At 52.1% G+C, this 18,778-nt stretch overlaps 6 protein-coding genes across 6 annotated transcripts; 2 read left to right on the top strand and 4 right to left on the bottom strand.

Moving 5' to 3' along the window:
- Positions 1-71: 71 nt before the first annotated feature.
- AUEXF2481DRAFT_174144 (uncharacterized protein) lies at positions 72-2,289 on the top strand. Its single transcript, XM_013492913.1, has 2 exons — positions 72-513; positions 564-2,289. The coding sequence occupies exons 1-2, from the start codon at positions 415-417 to the stop codon at positions 2,145-2,147; spliced, it is 1,683 nt and encodes a 560-aa protein (XP_013348367.1). The 5' UTR covers positions 72-414; the 3' UTR covers positions 2,148-2,289.
- Positions 2,290-2,853: 564 nt separating this feature from the next.
- On the bottom strand, positions 2,854-3,444 carry AUEXF2481DRAFT_900 (uncharacterized protein; the record flags this gene model as incomplete). Its single annotated transcript, XM_013492372.1, has 1 exon — positions 2,854-3,444. The coding sequence occupies one exon, from the start codon at positions 3,442-3,444 to the stop codon at positions 2,854-2,856; it is 591 nt and encodes a 196-aa protein (XP_013347826.1).
- A 750-nt stretch (positions 3,445-4,194) lies between these two features.
- Positions 4,195-9,452, bottom strand: AUEXF2481DRAFT_35296 (uncharacterized protein). The gene is made up of 3 exons (XM_013492654.1): positions 5,281-9,452; positions 4,340-5,228; positions 4,195-4,283 (listed from the first exon to the last, which is right to left on the bottom strand). Exons 1-3 carry the CDS (start codon positions 9,061-9,063, stop codon positions 4,255-4,257), a joined length of 4,701 nt encoding a protein of 1,566 aa, XP_013348108.1. The 5' UTR covers positions 9,064-9,452; the 3' UTR covers positions 4,195-4,254.
- Positions 9,453-9,652: 200 nt separating this feature from the next.
- Positions 9,653-10,638, top strand: AUEXF2481DRAFT_35295 (uncharacterized protein). Its single transcript, XM_013492653.1, has 3 exons — positions 9,653-9,733; positions 9,793-9,873; positions 9,931-10,638. Exons 1-3 carry the CDS (start codon positions 9,696-9,698, stop codon positions 10,157-10,159), a joined length of 348 nt encoding a protein of 115 aa, XP_013348107.1. The 5' UTR covers positions 9,653-9,695; the 3' UTR covers positions 10,160-10,638.
- Positions 10,639-10,886: 248 nt separating this feature from the next.
- AUEXF2481DRAFT_35293 (uncharacterized protein) lies at positions 10,887-11,711 on the bottom strand. The gene is made up of 2 exons (XM_013492652.1): positions 11,140-11,711; positions 10,887-11,064 (listed from the first exon to the last, which is right to left on the bottom strand). The coding sequence occupies exons 1-2, from the start codon at positions 11,600-11,602 to the stop codon at positions 10,976-10,978; spliced, it is 552 nt and encodes a 183-aa protein (XP_013348106.1). The 5' UTR covers positions 11,603-11,711; the 3' UTR covers positions 10,887-10,975.
- Positions 11,712-13,963: 2,252 nt separating this feature from the next.
- Positions 13,964-18,328, bottom strand: AUEXF2481DRAFT_76014 (uncharacterized protein). The gene is made up of 2 exons (XM_013492841.1): positions 15,010-18,328; positions 13,964-14,957 (listed from the first exon to the last, which is right to left on the bottom strand). Exons 1-2 carry the CDS (start codon positions 17,894-17,896, stop codon positions 14,221-14,223), a joined length of 3,624 nt encoding a protein of 1,207 aa, XP_013348295.1. The 5' UTR covers positions 17,897-18,328; the 3' UTR covers positions 13,964-14,220.
- Between the last annotated feature and the right edge of the window lie 450 nt (positions 18,329-18,778).

Here is an 18,778-nt window from a genome sequence, read left to right as displayed (position 1 = left end):
AGTAAATTGTCGCCACTTGTAGGACTATCCGGATCAAATCCTAGACTCAGACGATTATTCATGCCTTTAGGTGCAGCATTGTCGTCACAGCCACCTCGGCGCCAACCATGCTGGGAGCTCAGCGCTTCACGTTGCCTTCTGCATCTCCGACCATGACAATAAGGTTGGTATCTCAGAGTACGCCCTCTGAATCTGAGTATACACTATTGTCGCATGGTTTTCTTGAGCCGCATTCCTGTTTCAGGATTCAATAGTCTTGTGCTCAACATGGATGTAGTAGCCGCCGGCAGGGCGCGTGTAACAAAAATGCTTCAACACCCACCCTGCGCCGGCCGCTTCTATTTTGCAAGATCCTTTCTCGTTGCCCAGGTGAACATGATTTTGTCGATTTGACAGTGATATTGATTGCTAGCTATGAGAAGAAGTCGTGCTTCGATTTCGTCCTCGTCGGATCAACCTTGGTGGCAGAACTCATCCGATTCGCAAAGAGCAGCAGGCTCAGCATTGACAGCGGTATGTTCTGCGATTACTGGGAGTTGTAATGAGACTGATTTGGTCGATAGAGCCTCGGCGGTGCTCCCAACAGCGGCACTAGTCAACGATATACGACTATCTTTCTCACGCGGACACAATACACGACCTACATATACTCAAATTCGCCTTCTACTCGATCTTCAGGAACAGCCACATCGCGATCCCCTTCTTCCAGCCATTCAATGAGCAGAGGCTCTTCTCGTCTTACTTTGGCATCTTCGTGGTCGGCTTTGTTCACGTACCAACCAACCACTTTCTCCACCACTACCACAGCGACAGTGACAACACATTCAACAACGACGGTGAGAACTATCATTTATATCACAAGTACACGGACCGTTCAGGTAGAATCGAGTGCAGCAACAACAGGTGCTACTACTGCTGCGCAAGACACAACAGCGACAACTCTTGCGACTGCTTCAAGCTCAACTGGCGGAGCTGCCGGTGGGGGTAGAAGTAGTGATGGCAACGGAGGTTCACATGGTTCGTCGTTAGTGAGCCCGGACGGAAGTTCGAACCACTCGGCTGCTATAGCTGGAGGCATGACTGGAAGCCTAGCAGGCATTGCATTGATAGGGCTGCTTTTCCTGGTTTTCTTTCGTAGACGAAAACGACAAATCCCATACCAGGAGAAAGACACAGTTTCTGGACAGCCGCGAATGTCTTCGTCTTCCCAAGCGTTACCGATTTTTCTCGCAGCGCATTCGAACAGAAATAGGAACAGAGACAAACAAGACACTGCAGCTGATAGGTTGCCCGTGATCGACCACAATCTCATCCATATGGATGTTGGCCATTGGGATCGACCTTATGTCCATGAAGACCACCACCTCCGCGACAACAACTCTCCATTACGCCTCATGAATCCAGATCCAACGCCGACACCTCCCGTCGTCTTTCGATCCCCTTCATATTCTCCGTCGCCCGACACGGCGCCGAACAAGTCCCACGGCTTCCTCCATAAACAACGGTCTGCATTGACTGCAGCCATATTATCCATCAAGCGCTCCTTTTCAAGTCAGGATGTGGCAACTCGACACGCAAGCGACGAGTCTTATCTACAGCCTTCGGCCCATTCATCGGCGCACCCCTCACCTCTCCACATCCAAAACAAAAACACGAATAAACTCACAATGCCTTCCGAAGCCATCCTTGCTGGCATATCCGACTCTCGACCGATGTCTTCCCAGTCAGCCATGTCGAACAACACTATCATCCGCCATAAAGCTCCAGATGATCCATTCGTCACTTCTGCTCCCGCTACGCCAAATTCGCCTCTACCAAATTGCTTGCAACCAGGACATGGAATCGCTCGCCGCGACTTTCTCGCTCCTCCACCACTGCGTACCCGGATACCTATACAGGCATCCCCTACACCCCGTCATGGCGCGGTAAGCCCGATAAGCAGAAGCAACAGCGATTGCAGCACTAGATTTGAGAGTTGGTCTCCCACAAGAAGCGAGGTATCTAGTGTAAGTGTACGTAGTGGGCCGTTCGATCTTGCGACTGCTAGTGTTGTTGATGGGGAGAGTGGACGGCAGGCTCCTACTCCCAGTAGAGGGCAGAGAGAGCAGACGCCTAATTGGGAGGTTCATGTGTTGTCTGGGACATGATTTGGTGATCGCTTTGGTATTGTATCATAAGCTCTGTGAGCTGTTTGTATCTATGTCAATTATACCGGCTGGTTCGGTCATGTTTTGGAATATAATCTGATCTTGTTCCAGAAGTATGTCACCGCGATTTGGTCTCGATAAGAACAAAAGAGAAAACAGATGATCAGAAATGCTAGCAAACCGAGAGTCAGGAGGGACAGAGGCATGTGTTTGAGCAAAACGTACAGCAGCAGGGATTCCCACGTGGTCACCCACCGTAGTACTAATCTGCCGTTCAACTGCTTATGTATGGCAGAGCGGACGGGATGCCCAGTTTTCAGCTGACTGTGGCCGTACGTGCTTGTGTTTTTCACTATTGCGAGTATATACCTGTGTCACAAACAAGCAGTTCCAGTCAATATGGGTCTGGTAGCACTGTCTTGAATAATAAGCTTGGTCTGTGTATCTGTCGAGTGCTCCTTCCTTCGGATGCTCATAGCCGAGTTTGATCGTTCCGTCTCATCCCGATCTTGACACGGTTCGTTGTGTGCAAAGAATGGACCGTGGAATCCGTAAGGTAGCCAGCTTGTGATGTTCGGCTCCGAAAAAGGGTCGAGATCCAAGGGTCGTAGCTTCCATTCCAATCTGTTTCGAAGCCTTCTGTACTCCACTGTGAAAATCTTATCCAGCGATGATGATACACGCCTTTCCGGCCCAGACTGCTCCCTCAATCTTCATCCAAAAACACGATGCCTTGTTCCTCGACCGCAGGACCAGCTTCAGCGTCCTTGCCCCCATCCCTCTTAACCGCCACATTGGCCTTGAATTTCTCCTTCTTCTGCACATCAGTCTTGCCATCCACATGTCCCTCTTTCCCTGCAACCCCAAGCTTCCCCTTCTCCTTCCTCTGCCTAGCTTTTTCCCTCTTCAACCTATTCTTCTCCGTCTTCTCCGCATCCCTCCTCTCTTGCTCAGTCTTCTTGGCCACAAACTCCGCATCCTTCTCCTCCGTCTCCTTTTCCTCATCCATGGCTCTCAAACGCTCGTACTCTCGTCGTCTACTGGCTTTGTACACGTGGAATTCTCCAGAGCCCGCACCGGCTGATGAACCTTGCACATTTGCCACAATTTCTGGTGGTAGCGTTGAGGATTTTGTGGTGGAGGTGTTGGGTAGGTTTATGGGTTTGTCTGGGTTTGCGAAGAGGGCTTCTAGATGGGCGGATTGCTTGCTTCGTGGTGAGAGGGCGCGTTTTTTTGTTGCCTGGCCGCTGCGGGGGTCGCGGTGTGTGGGGATGGATTCGGGTATGTTTTCTGACATTGTGGCGATGATGTGAGGGTTGTGATGTATAGAGGCGCGAGTGATATGTGGTTGTGTGGTGAATGAGGGAAAGTTGTCACGTCGGAGCAAGAAAGTGGAGGAAAGTGTGACGTCGAATCCAGAGTCAGAGGCGGCACCCGACTGTGATTGATGGGCCTCGCTCTACCTCAACACCTTGATGTTTGTTCGACAAGGCTCCAAAGCACAGTGATGTTATGAAGTCCTGTATTTGTCCAAGCAATGGGTCTAGCACTTTGGTGCAATTTGTTCACATCACACCAGATACAAAGTAAAAGTGAATTGCTCAGCAGAATTTAAGCCGGCTAACCTCGTGGTAAACGCCCCAGGGCCTCTCCCATTGTGCTTGAAAATATCATTATACCACCCCCTTAATCGTCCCTTCGTGCTTATCCCAATCGCTTCCCTCCATGCATGCCTAACGCCAGTCTCCATCTCCCAACCCCTAGATATAGATGTGGAACTTACTCAAAAGAAAGAGTGAAATGAGTGGCACGAGCTTCCAGCTCTATTCAGCACCTACTCCGCCGGCGCAATCCCCAATCCTGATCTTGTAGTTCTCGTGCAAGCCGAACGCTCTGTTCTTCTTCCTCTTCTTCGATCGTGCTCTTCTCTCTGATGATGCGTTCGATTTTCTTCGATCTTGCCGTGCCCGGTGTCGCTGACAGGCTGTCTCGCTTACGCTTCTGGCTTCCGGGTGTCTTGAGCTCTGTCGTCTCCATCACTTGTGTTGGCACAGGTGTCTTGCTAACGGACCTCTGCATACGATAAATGGGTTGTTCTGTGCTGACACTAAACGAGTGACGCTGAATTCGTGGAGTCTGGGATTTCGTCAATGGTGGTGCCGGTGGTTGGTAGAGTGGTATGCTAGCCAGACCTGTCATGGGTGCTACAGCTAGTGAAGCCGCAGTCTTTTCGGGTGACGACATTGACCCTTTGGCAGGGATCGAAGAAGCTTCCGTGATTGGATCCATGTTCCCTGACACTGATTGAACAGGCTGAAGATGAGCTACGTCGCCATTCGAAGAAGGAGTTTGCTCCGATCCTCGAACCTCTTGCATGGCTACAGTCTCGTTGTACGAACTTGGTGCTAATGGGTCAGTCGTATGGGGCTGTACCGGCCCGCCTGATGAGCTTGGTCGATGTTCGGGGTTGCTAGCGTCAGCGATATTGTTGGCATGATCAATGCCGTTGGCCAAGTAGTTGTGAGGTTGTGCCTTCGCTAGTAATGGAGAAGTCTCTTGTCGGTATGCTGAGTTCTGGCTTGAGACAGAGGCTTGTTGCTGTAGCGCAGGGTGAAGCACACTGTCGCCATTGGGCTGCGGTACGGTATAATCTCCATCGTTGACGTATCTAGAGTCAAGGACTTCGTTCGCCAACTGTTCTAATGACTGCGCGTTATAAGCTCCGTTCAGATCAGTTTGCTGATGGTATGGTCCGCCGTGGAGTACGACGTTGCCGCCTGTCGAGGCAGGATCTGGATACATGTACGAGGCGTGCTGCCAGTGTGGGATGTTGGCCTCAGCAGCGTACGGATACTGCTTGTACTGTTGCGGCGACACCATATTGGGTTGATAGGCTGTCTCCATTGAGAATGGCATCATGGGAGCGGTCTGCGAAGGTCTGGCTTGCTTTGACTTCTTGATGGGACTTTCCAAGTCTCCACTGTTCCTTCTCTTCTTGGAAACCACCGAGCCACGGGGCACAGGAGTCTGTTCGGCCTTCACAGGATCGATCTTGCCGTTCTCGTCATGAATGCATCGACGCTGTATATACATTAGCAACGGAATTGACTATTGAGGGGGCCGGGATACAAACCTTGCTCTTTCGGCAGTCGAGACACGCCTTGCTTCTTCCACGCTTGCTGTTCGGGTCGGCCAATAGTGCATTTCCAGGTATCAAAGCAGGACCATTAGCATCTGTCAAAGTCATGTGCGCCATAGGGGCTACACCAGCCATGTGGCTAGCCTGTCCGTTCTGCAAGCTATGGGCGTTCATGATTGGCATGCTCTGCTCGGTGGTTGGTAGAGACTGTGCAAACGCGGTGGTTGGCAATGTTTGCTCAGGCATCTTGATGGGACTCACGGTGTTCGCGGCAAAGAAGTCACGGGAATCTCTCCTCTGGAGATCGAAGGGGGTGGCGTCACCAGTACCATCAAGAGAGGGGGTGGATTGGAACAACACAGCTGGCTGACCAAACGGTGTGCTCGTTGTAACAACGTCCTTGTGTTTGCACTTTATCCGCCGCTTCCTACACGCATCACATGCGACCCTCTTAGGGCCAAGCACTGATGTCTTAGGGGTGCTTGTATGCTGACCGTTAGGGCCAGGTGTAGTTTGCGTTTGAGAGGCTGGCATAGGAGGCATAGGAGGTCCAGGTGATGTAGCAGCGATGGATTCAGGCTCCCTAGACACATGCTGACGAGCAGATTGTCTCTCGGGAGCGGATCTGTAGGCCTCGAATGCTTCTTGTCTCTGCATTGCTTTCAGCGCTCGCGCACTGAGCTTCTTTGGAGCAGCACTCTCTTTGTCAGGGAGATCAGCCTCTGGATGTGCCCAGGCTGGTGGATCCTCATTACCACGCTTCCATGCGACCCAGAGTGCGAATGTCCTGGCAAGCTCAAGGGGCTCGCCACGCGACTTTGGTATAGACCTTGTCACCTTCTTGCGCGTATCCTCGGTAACGCCTTCTATGCGACCGAGTGCGATCATGACAGTCCGGAAGATGAAATTGATCAAGTCAGGCAGTCCGTCGAGCTCCGCCTGTGAGTAGTAGCGACAATTATAGTACGCGCTACCAGGAGCACAGCTCGACAGCTTTCCATGCTGATCGAACTCTTCCCACAAAGGTCGCTCACGAACAAATCTTGCGCCCTTATAGAAGACCTGGGCGACCTCGGCGGGTATAGGGTCCGTCTCAAGATACTTGATGACGGTATACCACATGACCTTCTGGAAATGTGGATATCTGAATTTCTGCGGAGTCTTGATCGCCTTCTCAATGTCGACAATGCGGAACTGGGTTGAGTAGTGCATGCGAGTCAAGAAGTTGCCTCCGATAACCAAACTGTTCTCTGGAGTCCATACAGCGTGGATCCAACCGGAAGGAATGAGCATGGTGTCTCCAGCGGAAAGGTCAACCCTGTAACACTCTTTGGTTGCATCCGGTAGCCACGTGAAGTTCTGCTCATGCGAGTTATTCCAGTCCTCGTACTTTTTGAGATGGCCAGGCTTTGGGGGGATGAAGAAGAACGTCTTCTTGCCACGCAAGATGTGATAGTAGACAGATGAACCTCCAAAATCGATGTGGAAATCGGTGAAGCTGTCGGCGACTGACATCAGGCAGTAGAATTGTACCTTGGGATAGTTGCCTTTGAATGTCTCCTCATCGGGCCATACCGAGTCTTGCAGATCGATGTCTCTCACCACTTTGGGTCTTCTCAGCAGTCTACCAAGTTTGGTAGAAGAGACTTCCAGACTGATGACATTGCGAACAGCCTTTTCACCATCCGCCTCGTAGTAATCGGCCCACTTTGAGAGGTTCCATTTGCCCTCGGTACCTTGAGTCTTCACATCAATGACCTCGAGAGGCTCGTGAGGGCCGACGAGCTCAGCGACATGTCTAACTGTCAAATCGCGGGGTACAACCATGTCAAGGCGGTCTTGCCCATCATCAGGTACAGTCTCATATTCAAAGTCCTTCAGCAAGGCTTCCTCTTCGTCTGTACCAGTGAATGCGCATGCGCTTGTACCTTCCTCGGCATCTTGAGTTGTAACAGGATTTCGGCGAGAAAGTTTAGGGTTGTACTCAGCAGGTATAACGACAGGCTCGGAGAAGGAGGAGCATGTTTCGAAGAACTCGCGGGTGACCAGCTCGGGACGCATACGAGGAAACATCTCCTGATCGAAGGTAAAGGAGCCGTCTTTGATTGGTTGAATGTAATGATGCTCAGGATTGTCGTCGGAGGTCTTGAGAATGCCTTGGTTCAATCCGGCGTAGTCAACTGCTGCATGAGCACGGCTAGACTTACGTACGAATGTTGTAGCACCATGTTTTGGCTCACAGGCTTTGCAGAAGAACTTGCTGACATCCCTGACATCGCGTTCATTCTTGAAGCCAGCACAATCAAAGTGGAACCACAACTGGCAACCGTTACAGCTGATCCACTGGTCCAGCTCGCCATGTGTGGACTCTCGAGTCAAAGCGCAGCTAGCGCATACTGTCTCTTGAGTCTCCTTAGAAGGCTTGCGGATTGCTGGCGCAGGTTTGGTAGAGGATTGCAAAATCTCATAACGGAGGCTAGGAGGCACCGTTGCGCCTCGCGACTCCGCTGTGTGTGATTGCAGTTGCTCCGCGCATGGCAGCGACAGATCCGAGTCTGACTTGCGTCTGCGTCTCTTCTCTTCGGTACTAGAGTCGCCGCTGTCGGCGACAGATTTCGCAGTAGACGCACGCGATCGGCGAGCTGCCGAGCGAGGTTTCGAGTTGGTCGAATTCTTGGCCCTCGGGCCGCGAGGCTTGCCTTTGGGCCATCCACGTCGGGGTCTCGCCGTAGGCGCATCTGCGGACTGTTGCAGCTCCACTGAAGTGGCAGGCAGCTCAATCGTCTCCTGGGCCGGCGGAACAGGTTGTGCTACAGGTTGCTGAGACATCCTGTGCTCCTCCTCTGGTGGTGTATGTGTCTGTTGTGGCGCCCTCGACCTTGGAGGATCTGGAGCTACCACTCTAGAGAGCGGTAAGCTTTCGGTGCTCTGGCTGACTTCCTTGTCTGTGTCCGTGCTCTTTTCATCTTCATTCGTGCCTTGTGGAGATGGTAGGGAGGCTGACGCGTTGTCCGAAGTCGTAGACGAGGCAAGGACTGGGGCAATAGGCGCCGGCGCAAAAGCCCGGGCAGCATATGGCGGCCCTGGAGGGTAAGGATACGCATGAGGTGGAGGCGCCTGCGGTGCGGTGTAGAAATTGGAGGTGTTTGGTGGAGGCGCAAGAGCAAGGTGTCGCACAGGTGGTTCTGCTGGTGAAGGTTGAGAAGCTACGCGACCTGCGAAATTCAGTAACAGCTCGGCATCCTCCAGCGAAGTGACAATGGTGGTATTGGTAGACTGGCGGCGTTGGCGGTCGGTATTGTAAGCCAAAGGGTGGACACCTGGGTGAGAAAGATGATGACTGGACGAAGGTCGTGTTGAGAGAGGATGAGCTTGCGGACCAGGACCAGCATCAGAGCGAGCGCGTTTGGTGCCACGAATGGGTCCAGGAGTAACAAAGTTGTCAGCAGAGGGCTGCACGGGTGGAGCTGCCCGCGGAAGCTGCGGACTCGTCGAGAGAGCAATATCGGCTAGAGCTTGGATGGTCGAAGGCGAGCGCTGATGAGCACCAGAATGTTCCGACTGTTGATAAAGTGCGGTCGAGGGGATGTTCTGAGGCCAAGAGGTAGACTGAGCCAAGGGTGGATAGTTGAAGGTGGGCTCAATGGTGCCCGGAGGAGATAGAGGCTCCCATTCTGGAGAGGAGGGAGAGGAGGAACGCGCGTGAGGATTGATGGATGGCGAAGGACGCTTGAAAGTGAAGCGCGATGGATGCGCCACAGGAGTAGCTGATGCCATGGCGTGTTGGGCGGCAGACGTAGTAGGTCGACTCGGAGGTGTCGCTCCGGGACTTGGGGCTTGACGCGACGCGCGCAACACGGGTAGAGACTAAAGGTTGATCGTAGCGGTGTTCATTTGGAAAGCGCGCAATCGATCGGACTCCAAGCAGTCCAGGCGTGGGTAGGTATGTGGGTGGAGGGGTAAGTGAGTGATGGTCGCGCTCGCGGCCTGGTCGGTGGTTACGGTGACAGCAATTGGCGGGGGTTCTCGAGGCTGCGAGGTCCGTCCTTGGTCGCAACTTCCCAATTCAGTTGCCTTTGATCGTGAATGCGCTCCACGCCTTGCACCTTTCTCTCCTCTGCTTACTTTATTCTGATCGCTTAACTTGATTCAACTCGAGAACTGTTGACCTCAAAAACACAAAGGCAGCGCATGTCCAATCTTCCGAGTTCCTTCCATTCCTCCATTCCCTTGTCCTTGTCCGCAGACCGTTCATCACGTGATCGAACCACCTCCTCGGGTGCCAAGGACTGGCAAGGCCGACATCCGATCCGTCCAAGTGCTTGATTGCCTGTGCCTGTGCCTGTGCCATCTCCTCTACCGGCCTCATCTAGCCTTCGTCACGACACCATCTACCCTGTATCCAAGCTATGAGTCGCGGCGGTAAACTTGCTCCCGAAGTGAACCGGTAAGTCGTCAACTTCTCGTCACCGCCCATGAAGGTCTCACGAGCTGACAATGCCATAGCGCGCTTTTCGTCAAGAACCTCAACTACAACGTCAGCCCTGACGACCTCTTCGAGCTCTTTGGCAAATTCGGCCCCGTCCGGTGAGCATTGTTCTGTTCCGCTGAGCTTCCCGCGACATTGGACTAACGAGCTATCAGTCAAATCCGTCAAGGTATCGCCAACAACACAAAGGGCACCGCATTCGTCGTCTATGAGGATGTCGTAGACGCCAAACAAGCCTGCGACAAGCTCAACGGCTTCAATTTCCAGAACCGCTACCTCGTCGTTCTCTACCACCAGCCTGAAAAGATGGCTCGCCAAGCACAAGATCTCCAGCAGCGTCAGGACGACTTAGAAAAGCTCAAACGCCAGCATGGTATCGATTAGCGCCGCGCGGGAGTCTCAGCCATCCACAAACACGACACCTCTTACCCAGCCCTTTCGACCACGACCACTCTTGTCTCGTCCAAACGGCCTCAGGGTCCCACTGAGTCGTCGGTTGTGGCTCCCAAGCGCGGCGTGCGCTCAGCTTGCCATAATTTAGGCAACCACACCTTCTCTTCGCCACGAATCAACATGAGCTTTTTAGGGAGAATCAAGGGAAATTGGCGTATACGCGGCTAGCTTTTGACCAAAGGCGACTACTATTACTGGGGATCGGGAGTTTTCTGTTTTGCTGCTCAGAGTGCACTTGATTGTGACCTGGCGGCTTTCTTTTCCTTTTGCTTCTGCTACTCTCTACTTTACAACCAAGACCTGAGCATACCCATCTCGGTCATATCAAACATCCGTTCAATCGAGAAAACAACAATTGCCGGGTCTCCACTTTTCTTACCAATTCCATGTGTCTTCTTAATCGCTTCCACTTTGATCTCCGTCAGAAGTAGCGCGGAGACATACCGCTCACAGGCATGTTCATCAGGTAGACATTCTGCAAAGAGCGTACGCGGCGTCACATGATTCGAGGGCTGATCTCCATCTCTGATACATCAATCGACCAAAGTCAAACCTGGCAAGCATCGATCGATAGCAACCACCGACCCGGATTCCGAACACGAAAGGCAAGGACAAGAACGCACAGAAAGCTTTAATGAAGACTGCTGAATGGTTGCAATGATTCTTTTCAGATTTCTTTTTGGTCTGATCCGAAAGCCGTCTATCTTGAAGTAAGCACTTCGTTTTGCCTTGTCGCAACCTGATCATTTATATATCCTCTGAAGAACTCCAATCATCCACCCAAGAACAGTTAAAGAAAGAAAATGGAACAAGGAAAAGGAGTACAAGAAGTGAATGTCCGGCACCACCTTCCTACCCCGTATCATTCATCGTGATTGTTCCCAGAGGGCCTTAATAACCAGTAGGCACAGGGACGGGGGCAGTGGGGTAACCCCAAGCACCGGTGCCAGTGGGATGAGGGAAGCCACCAGTAGGGAAAGCGGCGTTACCGGTAGGCACGATAGGAGCAGAGGCAGAAGCAGTAGGACGAGGACCCCAGTTACCACCCCAGTTTCCCCACCAGAAGCCAGTGTGACCTTGTTCGGCACCTTGACGAGGACCTTCGAATCTCTTCTCCATGGGCTTAGCAGCGAGGCCAGTGGGGGAGGGACCCTCGCCAGGAACCCAGCCTGTGGGGAAGCCGGTTGGGAAGCCTGTAGGGAAGGGAAAGCTGCCGGTAGGATGAGGGAATTCGCCTGTTGGAGCAGGGAAGCCTCCAGTAGGGTGGGGGAAGCCTCCGGTAGGTTGAGGGTGCCAGCCAAAGTGAGGAAGAGCGGCAGCGAGGTTCATGTAAAGGGCAAGAGCCGAGACGATGAGTGATAGTCTTGCGAACATTTTTGTGTTGTGAATGTATCTTGTCTCGTGTGAAGGTTGATTGGCAAATAGGAGAAACTGTTCAGCGAATGTTGTTTGTGCAACTGAAGGAGATGTAGAGAGTGACAGAAGAGTTGATAGATGCAAGAAAGGAAGACCTACAAGAACACAGCATGCTACCTCTTTATGTACCTTTATCACATCACATTTCACAAAGTAGAGAGAAAAAGAGACTTTCAAACTCTCACAGCAAGTACAGGGATCACTGGCCAGCAAGCCACATGTGAGTCCCGAAACGCAGCCAACGACTTCACATGCCCTGTCTCCACGATGTCCGTGAGTCGCCTGCTTACATCTTGATCAAGAGAACTTATCCAGCCTCTTTCCGAACCAGGGGTGTGTGAGAGAAGATACACGAGTCGGCGCAGATAGAGTACCAAAAAGCAGAGGTCAGGTCAGGTCCCGCTGGCCACTCAACCATGCACCTGCCCGGTCGACTTACCATGCCACTGAATGTCCGAAGGTCCGCCGTCATGCGTGTCACCATCGATAGCCGTCTATGACAGACTCTGCTCAGCAAAAGAGGCAAGATACGCAGGGGGTTGACCGCGGCCCCATGCTCCGAGTTGTGTTACGTGTTCACCAGCCAGCGATTAATTGCTGGTCCCGTCAAGTGGTGACAGACAAACGAGTGCAGGTGAATTAGCTTGTCTGTCTGTTTGACACCGTCGCTACGGTCTCTGTGCTGTCCGTGATGAAAAGATGGCCTGTCGTTCTATGTTTGCGTTGAGACTTGTGCCCGGGGACGAGGTTGTGGGGATCGTCAGGGTGGAGTCTCTAATCCAGCCACTCTTTCGCAACCTTGTTTGCTCTTCTGCTCATCATGTTTCTCATCACATTGTCACGCTCACATATCACTACAACATGACCTCCGATTGCATATGTCTGATGGTAGTGTTTGTCCTTCCACAGCCACCCTAGAGTCTCGACTGCCTGCACGACGACTGGACTGTGAGAGAAAGGGCTTTTACTCATCAGTCCCTAACGTGCGGCTCTTCGGTTTCAAAACAACCTCTCAACGCGAACCCATGCGCAAGCCACCAGTGTCGACCAAACAGCCGTGTGGACGGCGGGAGAAACGGGATGGCTGATCAAACATGCAAGGTGAACGTTTGTCACAAAAAGTCACCCAAACCTAACCATCCTTGCCGAGCTCAACCCTAAAGATCTAAACCATCTTGTCAGACACGAGAGTCAGAAAGTTGCCTATCCTTGTCGACTACTTTTCAGCTTGCGATGTAGCGACTTGAACCTTGTTATTTGACATCGCTGTTCACGGAAAACAGCGTTTCGATCTTTCGCTACCTGTTGCTGCTTTCAGACCATCGTACATGATGTTCGCTTCTGCGCATACTCACATCACAACGTCGGCATTGGAAACAGGCGCAAGATAGATATGGCTTGCAATGGTAAGCGACACAGGTCTCTACTTCTCTCACGTCTTCTTTCTTCCCAACGTGCATATACTTCTTTCCCGTCCTTTCTCGTCCGACCACAAAATCATGCCGCAAAATGAGACTATCAGTCGTCAAGACGAACAAGATCCACTTCACCAACAGCGCCTGGACTCAATATCGTTAAACGAATCTCTTGTACAGAATTGACAGGTCGGTGGTACCGGTGATGGCTGGCTGCCTATGCCTTCAAAACGTGCCTGCATTAATGCATTTATCTATGCATGTCCCACCGCATCACTGAAGACCCTCGTCTCACCGCGGCCCATGGCTACCATAGCCAACAAGTGGCGGACCGCATCATCGCTATCAGAACTATGCGATATCATTGAGGAAACCAGAACATCTTCGGAGGCTTGGCCTTCGGGTCTCCATGATCGCTGAATTACGTGCGATAGACTAACCTCGAATTTCCATTCACCCTTGCCATGCTTTCTTTGCATCATCGCTGTCATTACGAGGGACGAGAACTGGTTGTGACCGTATTGACCATATCCGACTCGTGTCATCGTGTTAGACTTGCGTGTCGCAATAATGCGCGGAGGGTTCACAGATGTATATTCCTCTATGGCCCGCTCTGCCGTTCTTGATGTAGACCTTCTGATTCTCTGTGCAGAATATTGGCGGGACAGATAAGGAGAATATCCATCTTACGCTGTGTCATGGTTGCAAATGATAAGATGCTGACACCGCCAAGTTTTGGCTGACTGCATGCATTTATCGAAAATCTCACCTGTAGTCACTTCCGTGAACATTCCCTATCTATCCGACGTTTCCAATACACGGGTTCTTCGTCAGTGATGTACTGGTCAAACGCAGGTCTCACAATTTTCGTGACATGTGTGCGAGAAAAGGAGTACTGCGTTGGCGAGAGAAGAGAAAAGAGTACAGCACTATACATCATGCACGCGTTTCCGATAAATACTGCCCTACAAGCACATTTTCTCTATTCCTCTTCTGCATTAGTTCGGAAGGGACCTTTCCTTTCTTCAGAAAAAGGGCAGTCCATGTACCGTGACTATCGATTTTCGCCATCCCACCCTTTCGCTCCAAGAATACTAATATACATTATCGGTTTTTGTTAGTTCTTCAACACCACGACCATTGCGGATTGTTGGAACTCTTCTAGAACTCCTCAAAGGGGTCGACTTCCAAGCTTTCGCCGAACATGTACCCTTTGCCTGCCATCATGTCCTGGGTGGTGCTTTCGCCCCTGCGTCTGCCTTGAGACGTATGATCTTCGACGCGATTCTGTCCGATAAAGGCATCCATACGTACGGTTCCGACTGAACTTTTGCGATCGCCTGATTTGAGACTTGGGCGTGCTGAGCTGTTTGCTGAAGGCTGATAGACTGCAGTGTTGGACGCTCTACGTGCAAAGACGGTCGAGACTGGCATGGAGCCCTCGTGCGGCGATGTCGCTGCAGAGTGTTGGGGGTTCGTACGGCTTCGCTTGCGTTGATGGCGACCAGCGCCGAACCTAGTGATATTGGGTGGAGCGGTAGAATCGGCAGTGCCCAAACGCTGGTGTCCTTCGACGCGACCTGGAGCTGCTACTGAACCAATGGTCGTCCTTGCTGGTAGAACTGGTCCTGGCATTAATGAGGACCGTCGTCTTTGATCGTACCCAAGCGTAGGCTCATGCGCTGGTGACACATGTGGCACTTGCGGAGCTCCGTTACTCTGTGCGAGGTACGAGAGCGCTCTTAGCCACAGGTAGTGTCTCTCTCTATTCGGTGCAGTAAGCTTCAGAGCTCGCTCTGGTGTCAAAATGAGAATGGATCTATCGAATATGGGCTCGTGCGAGGCGCTCTTGTGAAGTGGTGTTGTATCTTTGACATCAAGCACCGACTTGATTACCACTGATTGGGGTTAGCAAAACAATCGACATGACCGACACGACGAACTACTCACATTTACGTCCAGCTTTTCCAAGTAAGGCAGGACCTGAGTTTGGTTGTTTAGAGCTCCACATGACGGTGCGCTCATACGGCGAAAGCCATACCCACCGTTTGTGCCTCACGCCGCTGCCAGCTCCTTCATGTGCCTGATCGGCGCGAGACTCACCGAGACCAAAAGATCTGCGTCTGCGAACGTACTTCCACATCCACTCGCCTACCATAGTGGCTGCTATTGCGTCGACAATGATGTTATCTTGACTCTTCTCCTCATCTTCTTCCACTGCGCTATCTTGGTCGAAGTCAGGAGAGTCCAGGATGTACTGTGAAGTTTCGTTTGGCAGGCCAAAGTTCTCATGAGTCGGAGTCACTATTCCAGGGAGAAGTAGATTGTCCTTCGATGGCGCGTCAAACGCCATCGACTGAATCGGTTCGAGATTTGGTGCTCTCCTCCTTCTTCGAGGGGACGTGCGCGCATGATTTCTCATGGTTCCGGAAGATTGCACCTTTCTAAGTCCGCCATCTGGACCAACACGAGAGTCTTTGCTTGAGCGTCGCGACCGCACAGAGTTTACATCACGCCAAATGGGACTCTGGGGACCGTCATGACTAGGCAATCTCGAACTCATACGACCAGGTATCGGGAATGGAGGTGGCTGCGCTTGGACACCACGACTGTTTGCAGAGCTGGGTCTGCTTGCATTCCGTTCGTAAGAGTTGAAGAAGGGACCTGCCCTTCCAGATTGAGCTGTCCCTCTCGAGCTAGATGGACGGCTCTGAGTCGAACTCCCGTCAGAACCCATTCTCTTGCCATGTGCAAAAGCAGCCTGCCTTTCGGAGCTCATGACAAAGTTGGCAGGTGAGGCCGCTCTATTCTCCGGCACTGTCTTGGGAGGCCCGTTGAATAGCGAGCGTACACTTGGTCGGGCAATACCCGGCATATTCCCGAAAATGGCCTTCATGTCATCACTGGACTCGGCTAAGCGATCGTTGACGTCCCTGCTTGCATACCATTGTGGCGGAGTGTCTTGTAACGAACTCGCTTGTGACTGCTGGTAGTTCTCGCCTGGTAACGAGCGGAGTCTAGGTGGTGGGAGGTCGAGGGGCTTAAGAGGTAGTCGATTACCATCTTTGCTAAAGGTGCTACGGTGCATGATACCGCGGTGCTTCTTGATCGTTTGACCTTCTTTGTCCGCAATTGTCTCGTTCTCCTTGTTAATGGCAGGCTCCAGAGCGCTTGGTAGTAGATGGGGTGGTGATTTGACCGGTCTACGATCGATCCTGATCTCTTCTGTTTGCACTCCGACGTCCAGCATCGGCGTGGTTGTAACGTATTCGGTTTGGACAGAACTACTACGCATACCAGGAGGAAGGACGCTCTGGCCAACCCTAGGTGACATTGGAGGTTGAATAGTGATCGCTGGAATGCGGAGGACCTCTACAGGAGGCATAGTAGCTTTCCTTCTGAGTGCCAAGTCGCCCGCAACAACAAGGTCTGTCTGTGTCGAACTCGATTGATAAATTGGTTTCGAGGTGACCTCCTTGGGGAGACCTTCGTGGACAACATAGTGAGGTGTATCTGGAGGACTCATGGGAATTTCGACCATGCGATCTGATGTCAACAAATTCGGTAATTTCGACTGGACGCCTCGTTCTGCCGGTTTCAATTGGGTGGATACCATGACAGATTTGGCGTCTGTGACTGAATCGACTGTCATGCCATTTGACAATTCGCGGACGGATTCGTCTTTCTGCCTTGCTGGACTTGCAGAGCGTGAAGATGCCCGACTACCGTCTGACGATCTGAAGTTCATCTTTGCCATCTGCAGACCGAAGCGCTCCGCGAAGGAAGGTGTCCTCAGAGATTCCATTGATGGGCCTCGTACGCCTTCTCCTTCGGTGGATGCATCGGAAGTCTTGTTCATAGTCAAGCCGAGAACTTTCTTTGCCTTGCGATCTGAGATGGCCGAGGCCCTGGAGTTGATACTCGAGCGATTCTCGGCAAACAGAGGAAGGTCTTCATCATCTCCTTCGAGATCCTCAGTATCATAGTCCTCGTCCGAGTTAAGCTCGTGTGCCAAAGAAGTCATGCCTGGCTTGCGAGTGCTTCCAATCGAAGGTGCAAGGCTCTTGGTGCTCATGCTACTCTGGTTTCTGGCGTGCTTCGAGCGCCGATACGAGCGGATGCTAGCGACATCACTGTCGCCTGATGTATCTTCGGACTTGTGCTGCGCTAGAGAAGCGAGATGCTGAGCCCGGACTTCCTCAACCACTGCCCGCAACCGCGTCTCGGAAACATGAACCTTCTGCTCTAGTCGGCGTTTCTCAGACTGCCACGAACGTTTCTCCTTGTCGAACGACTCACGAGACTGGATTTTATCTTCTTCTAGAGTCTTTACCTTCTTGTTCGCCGCGTCCAACTTGTTCCGTAACTCTTGATTCGCAACCTTGACATTGTCCCGTTCGCCGAGAAGACCCTCTACGGCGTCGAATGTCCCATTTTCAAGCAACTTGAACTTTTGTTCCAAGAGTCTGGTATTCTTGTTCCCTTCGCGAACTTGGCCCGATAGATTCTCATTCTCAACGTTGGCAGTCTTGAGGCTCTCCTCGAGGTTATCGATGAAAAGGTGTTTCGAATCTAGTTCTCGTCGTAGCGTGAGGATTTCGGAGACTAACGAGGCGTGCAGCGTGGGGGTGAAACGGTTTGCGTCGAACGCATGTGCATTGCTATCTCGACTCTCGAGTGCGTCGAACGAGGGCAGCGGAGCAGATTTGGTAGAGAAGTCACGGTCCTTGCGGCCTCGTGATGGAGGAGGCTTCGATGTCGGGAGTTCGGGCGGCGTGTGTTCGGGCGTTCGTTCGGGTGACGCGAGGGCTCCATATTGAAAGTAGTCGGTAGACATGTTGCCGACGCGACAAGAAGTGTCGACAGTCAGCAGAATCTACACTTCCTCTACCTGACGTGACCCCTAGCAAGCCATGCCTTGAGGTCGGAGGACTGCACTGTTTGATGCTTCGGCGAGAGGCGGAGAGGGAGACCTCGAATGTTTGGCTATCAAGAGGGAAAAGGCGAGGACGGAGGAGAAAGAGAGCAATGACGCTGTGAATTGAGCAGTGGATGTGTCAATCTAAAGAGAATTGGACATGAATAGAGATTGGCCGGGTGCGCCGATCAGGAGGAAGAGAAGGCTGAGAATGATCCCAAGAAGGAAAGAACAGGTCGACATGTGTTATTGCACTTAATCTATAGCGGAGCATCGAGGTCGCTGCTTCCCCGCTCTGATACCAATGACCTGACAGCACATCATTGTGTCTGCGCAGCGGATTGGTCGAGCTGAAGAAGCAAGAGAGTGATAGAGGGCGTTGCAAGAGCGGATCCAGAGTTGTGGGAAGCGTGACTGAGCAAAGTGCCGAGTGGCTGCACGGATCGTCTTCAGCAGCAAGCGCCCGCTTCTCCATGCAAGGGACTGACAAGATCGACTCTGTAGCTGCACCGTTTTACTTCCCTCGAACGAGCTTCTGTTTCACCATGCCAGAATCTCCAACGTCTGCTTCTGGATCAAGCCTCGCTGCTTGACACGACACTGCCAAGCAGAGAATCGAAATGAGCAGCGAAACCAAAACATATTGACACCAACACAAGCTTGCGCTTGGCGAAGCGCTCGAGCGCTGGTGACAGGGTGTGACCAGGATAAACAGGCTTGTGCTTCTGCTGATCACTTTGAAAGTGATTAACCAATAGATACCGTCCTACACGGCTCTGTTGACACTTCTGTGCCTCTGTC

This window comes from Aureobasidium subglaciale (genome assembly GCF_000721755.1).
Source record: "Aureobasidium subglaciale EXF-2481 unplaced genomic scaffold scaffold_1, whole genome shotgun sequence".
Taxonomy (NCBI): Eukaryota; Fungi; Ascomycota; class Dothideomycetes; order Dothideales; family Saccotheciaceae; genus Aureobasidium; species Aureobasidium subglaciale.
This window is presented reverse-complemented; position numbering and strand designations above follow the sequence as displayed.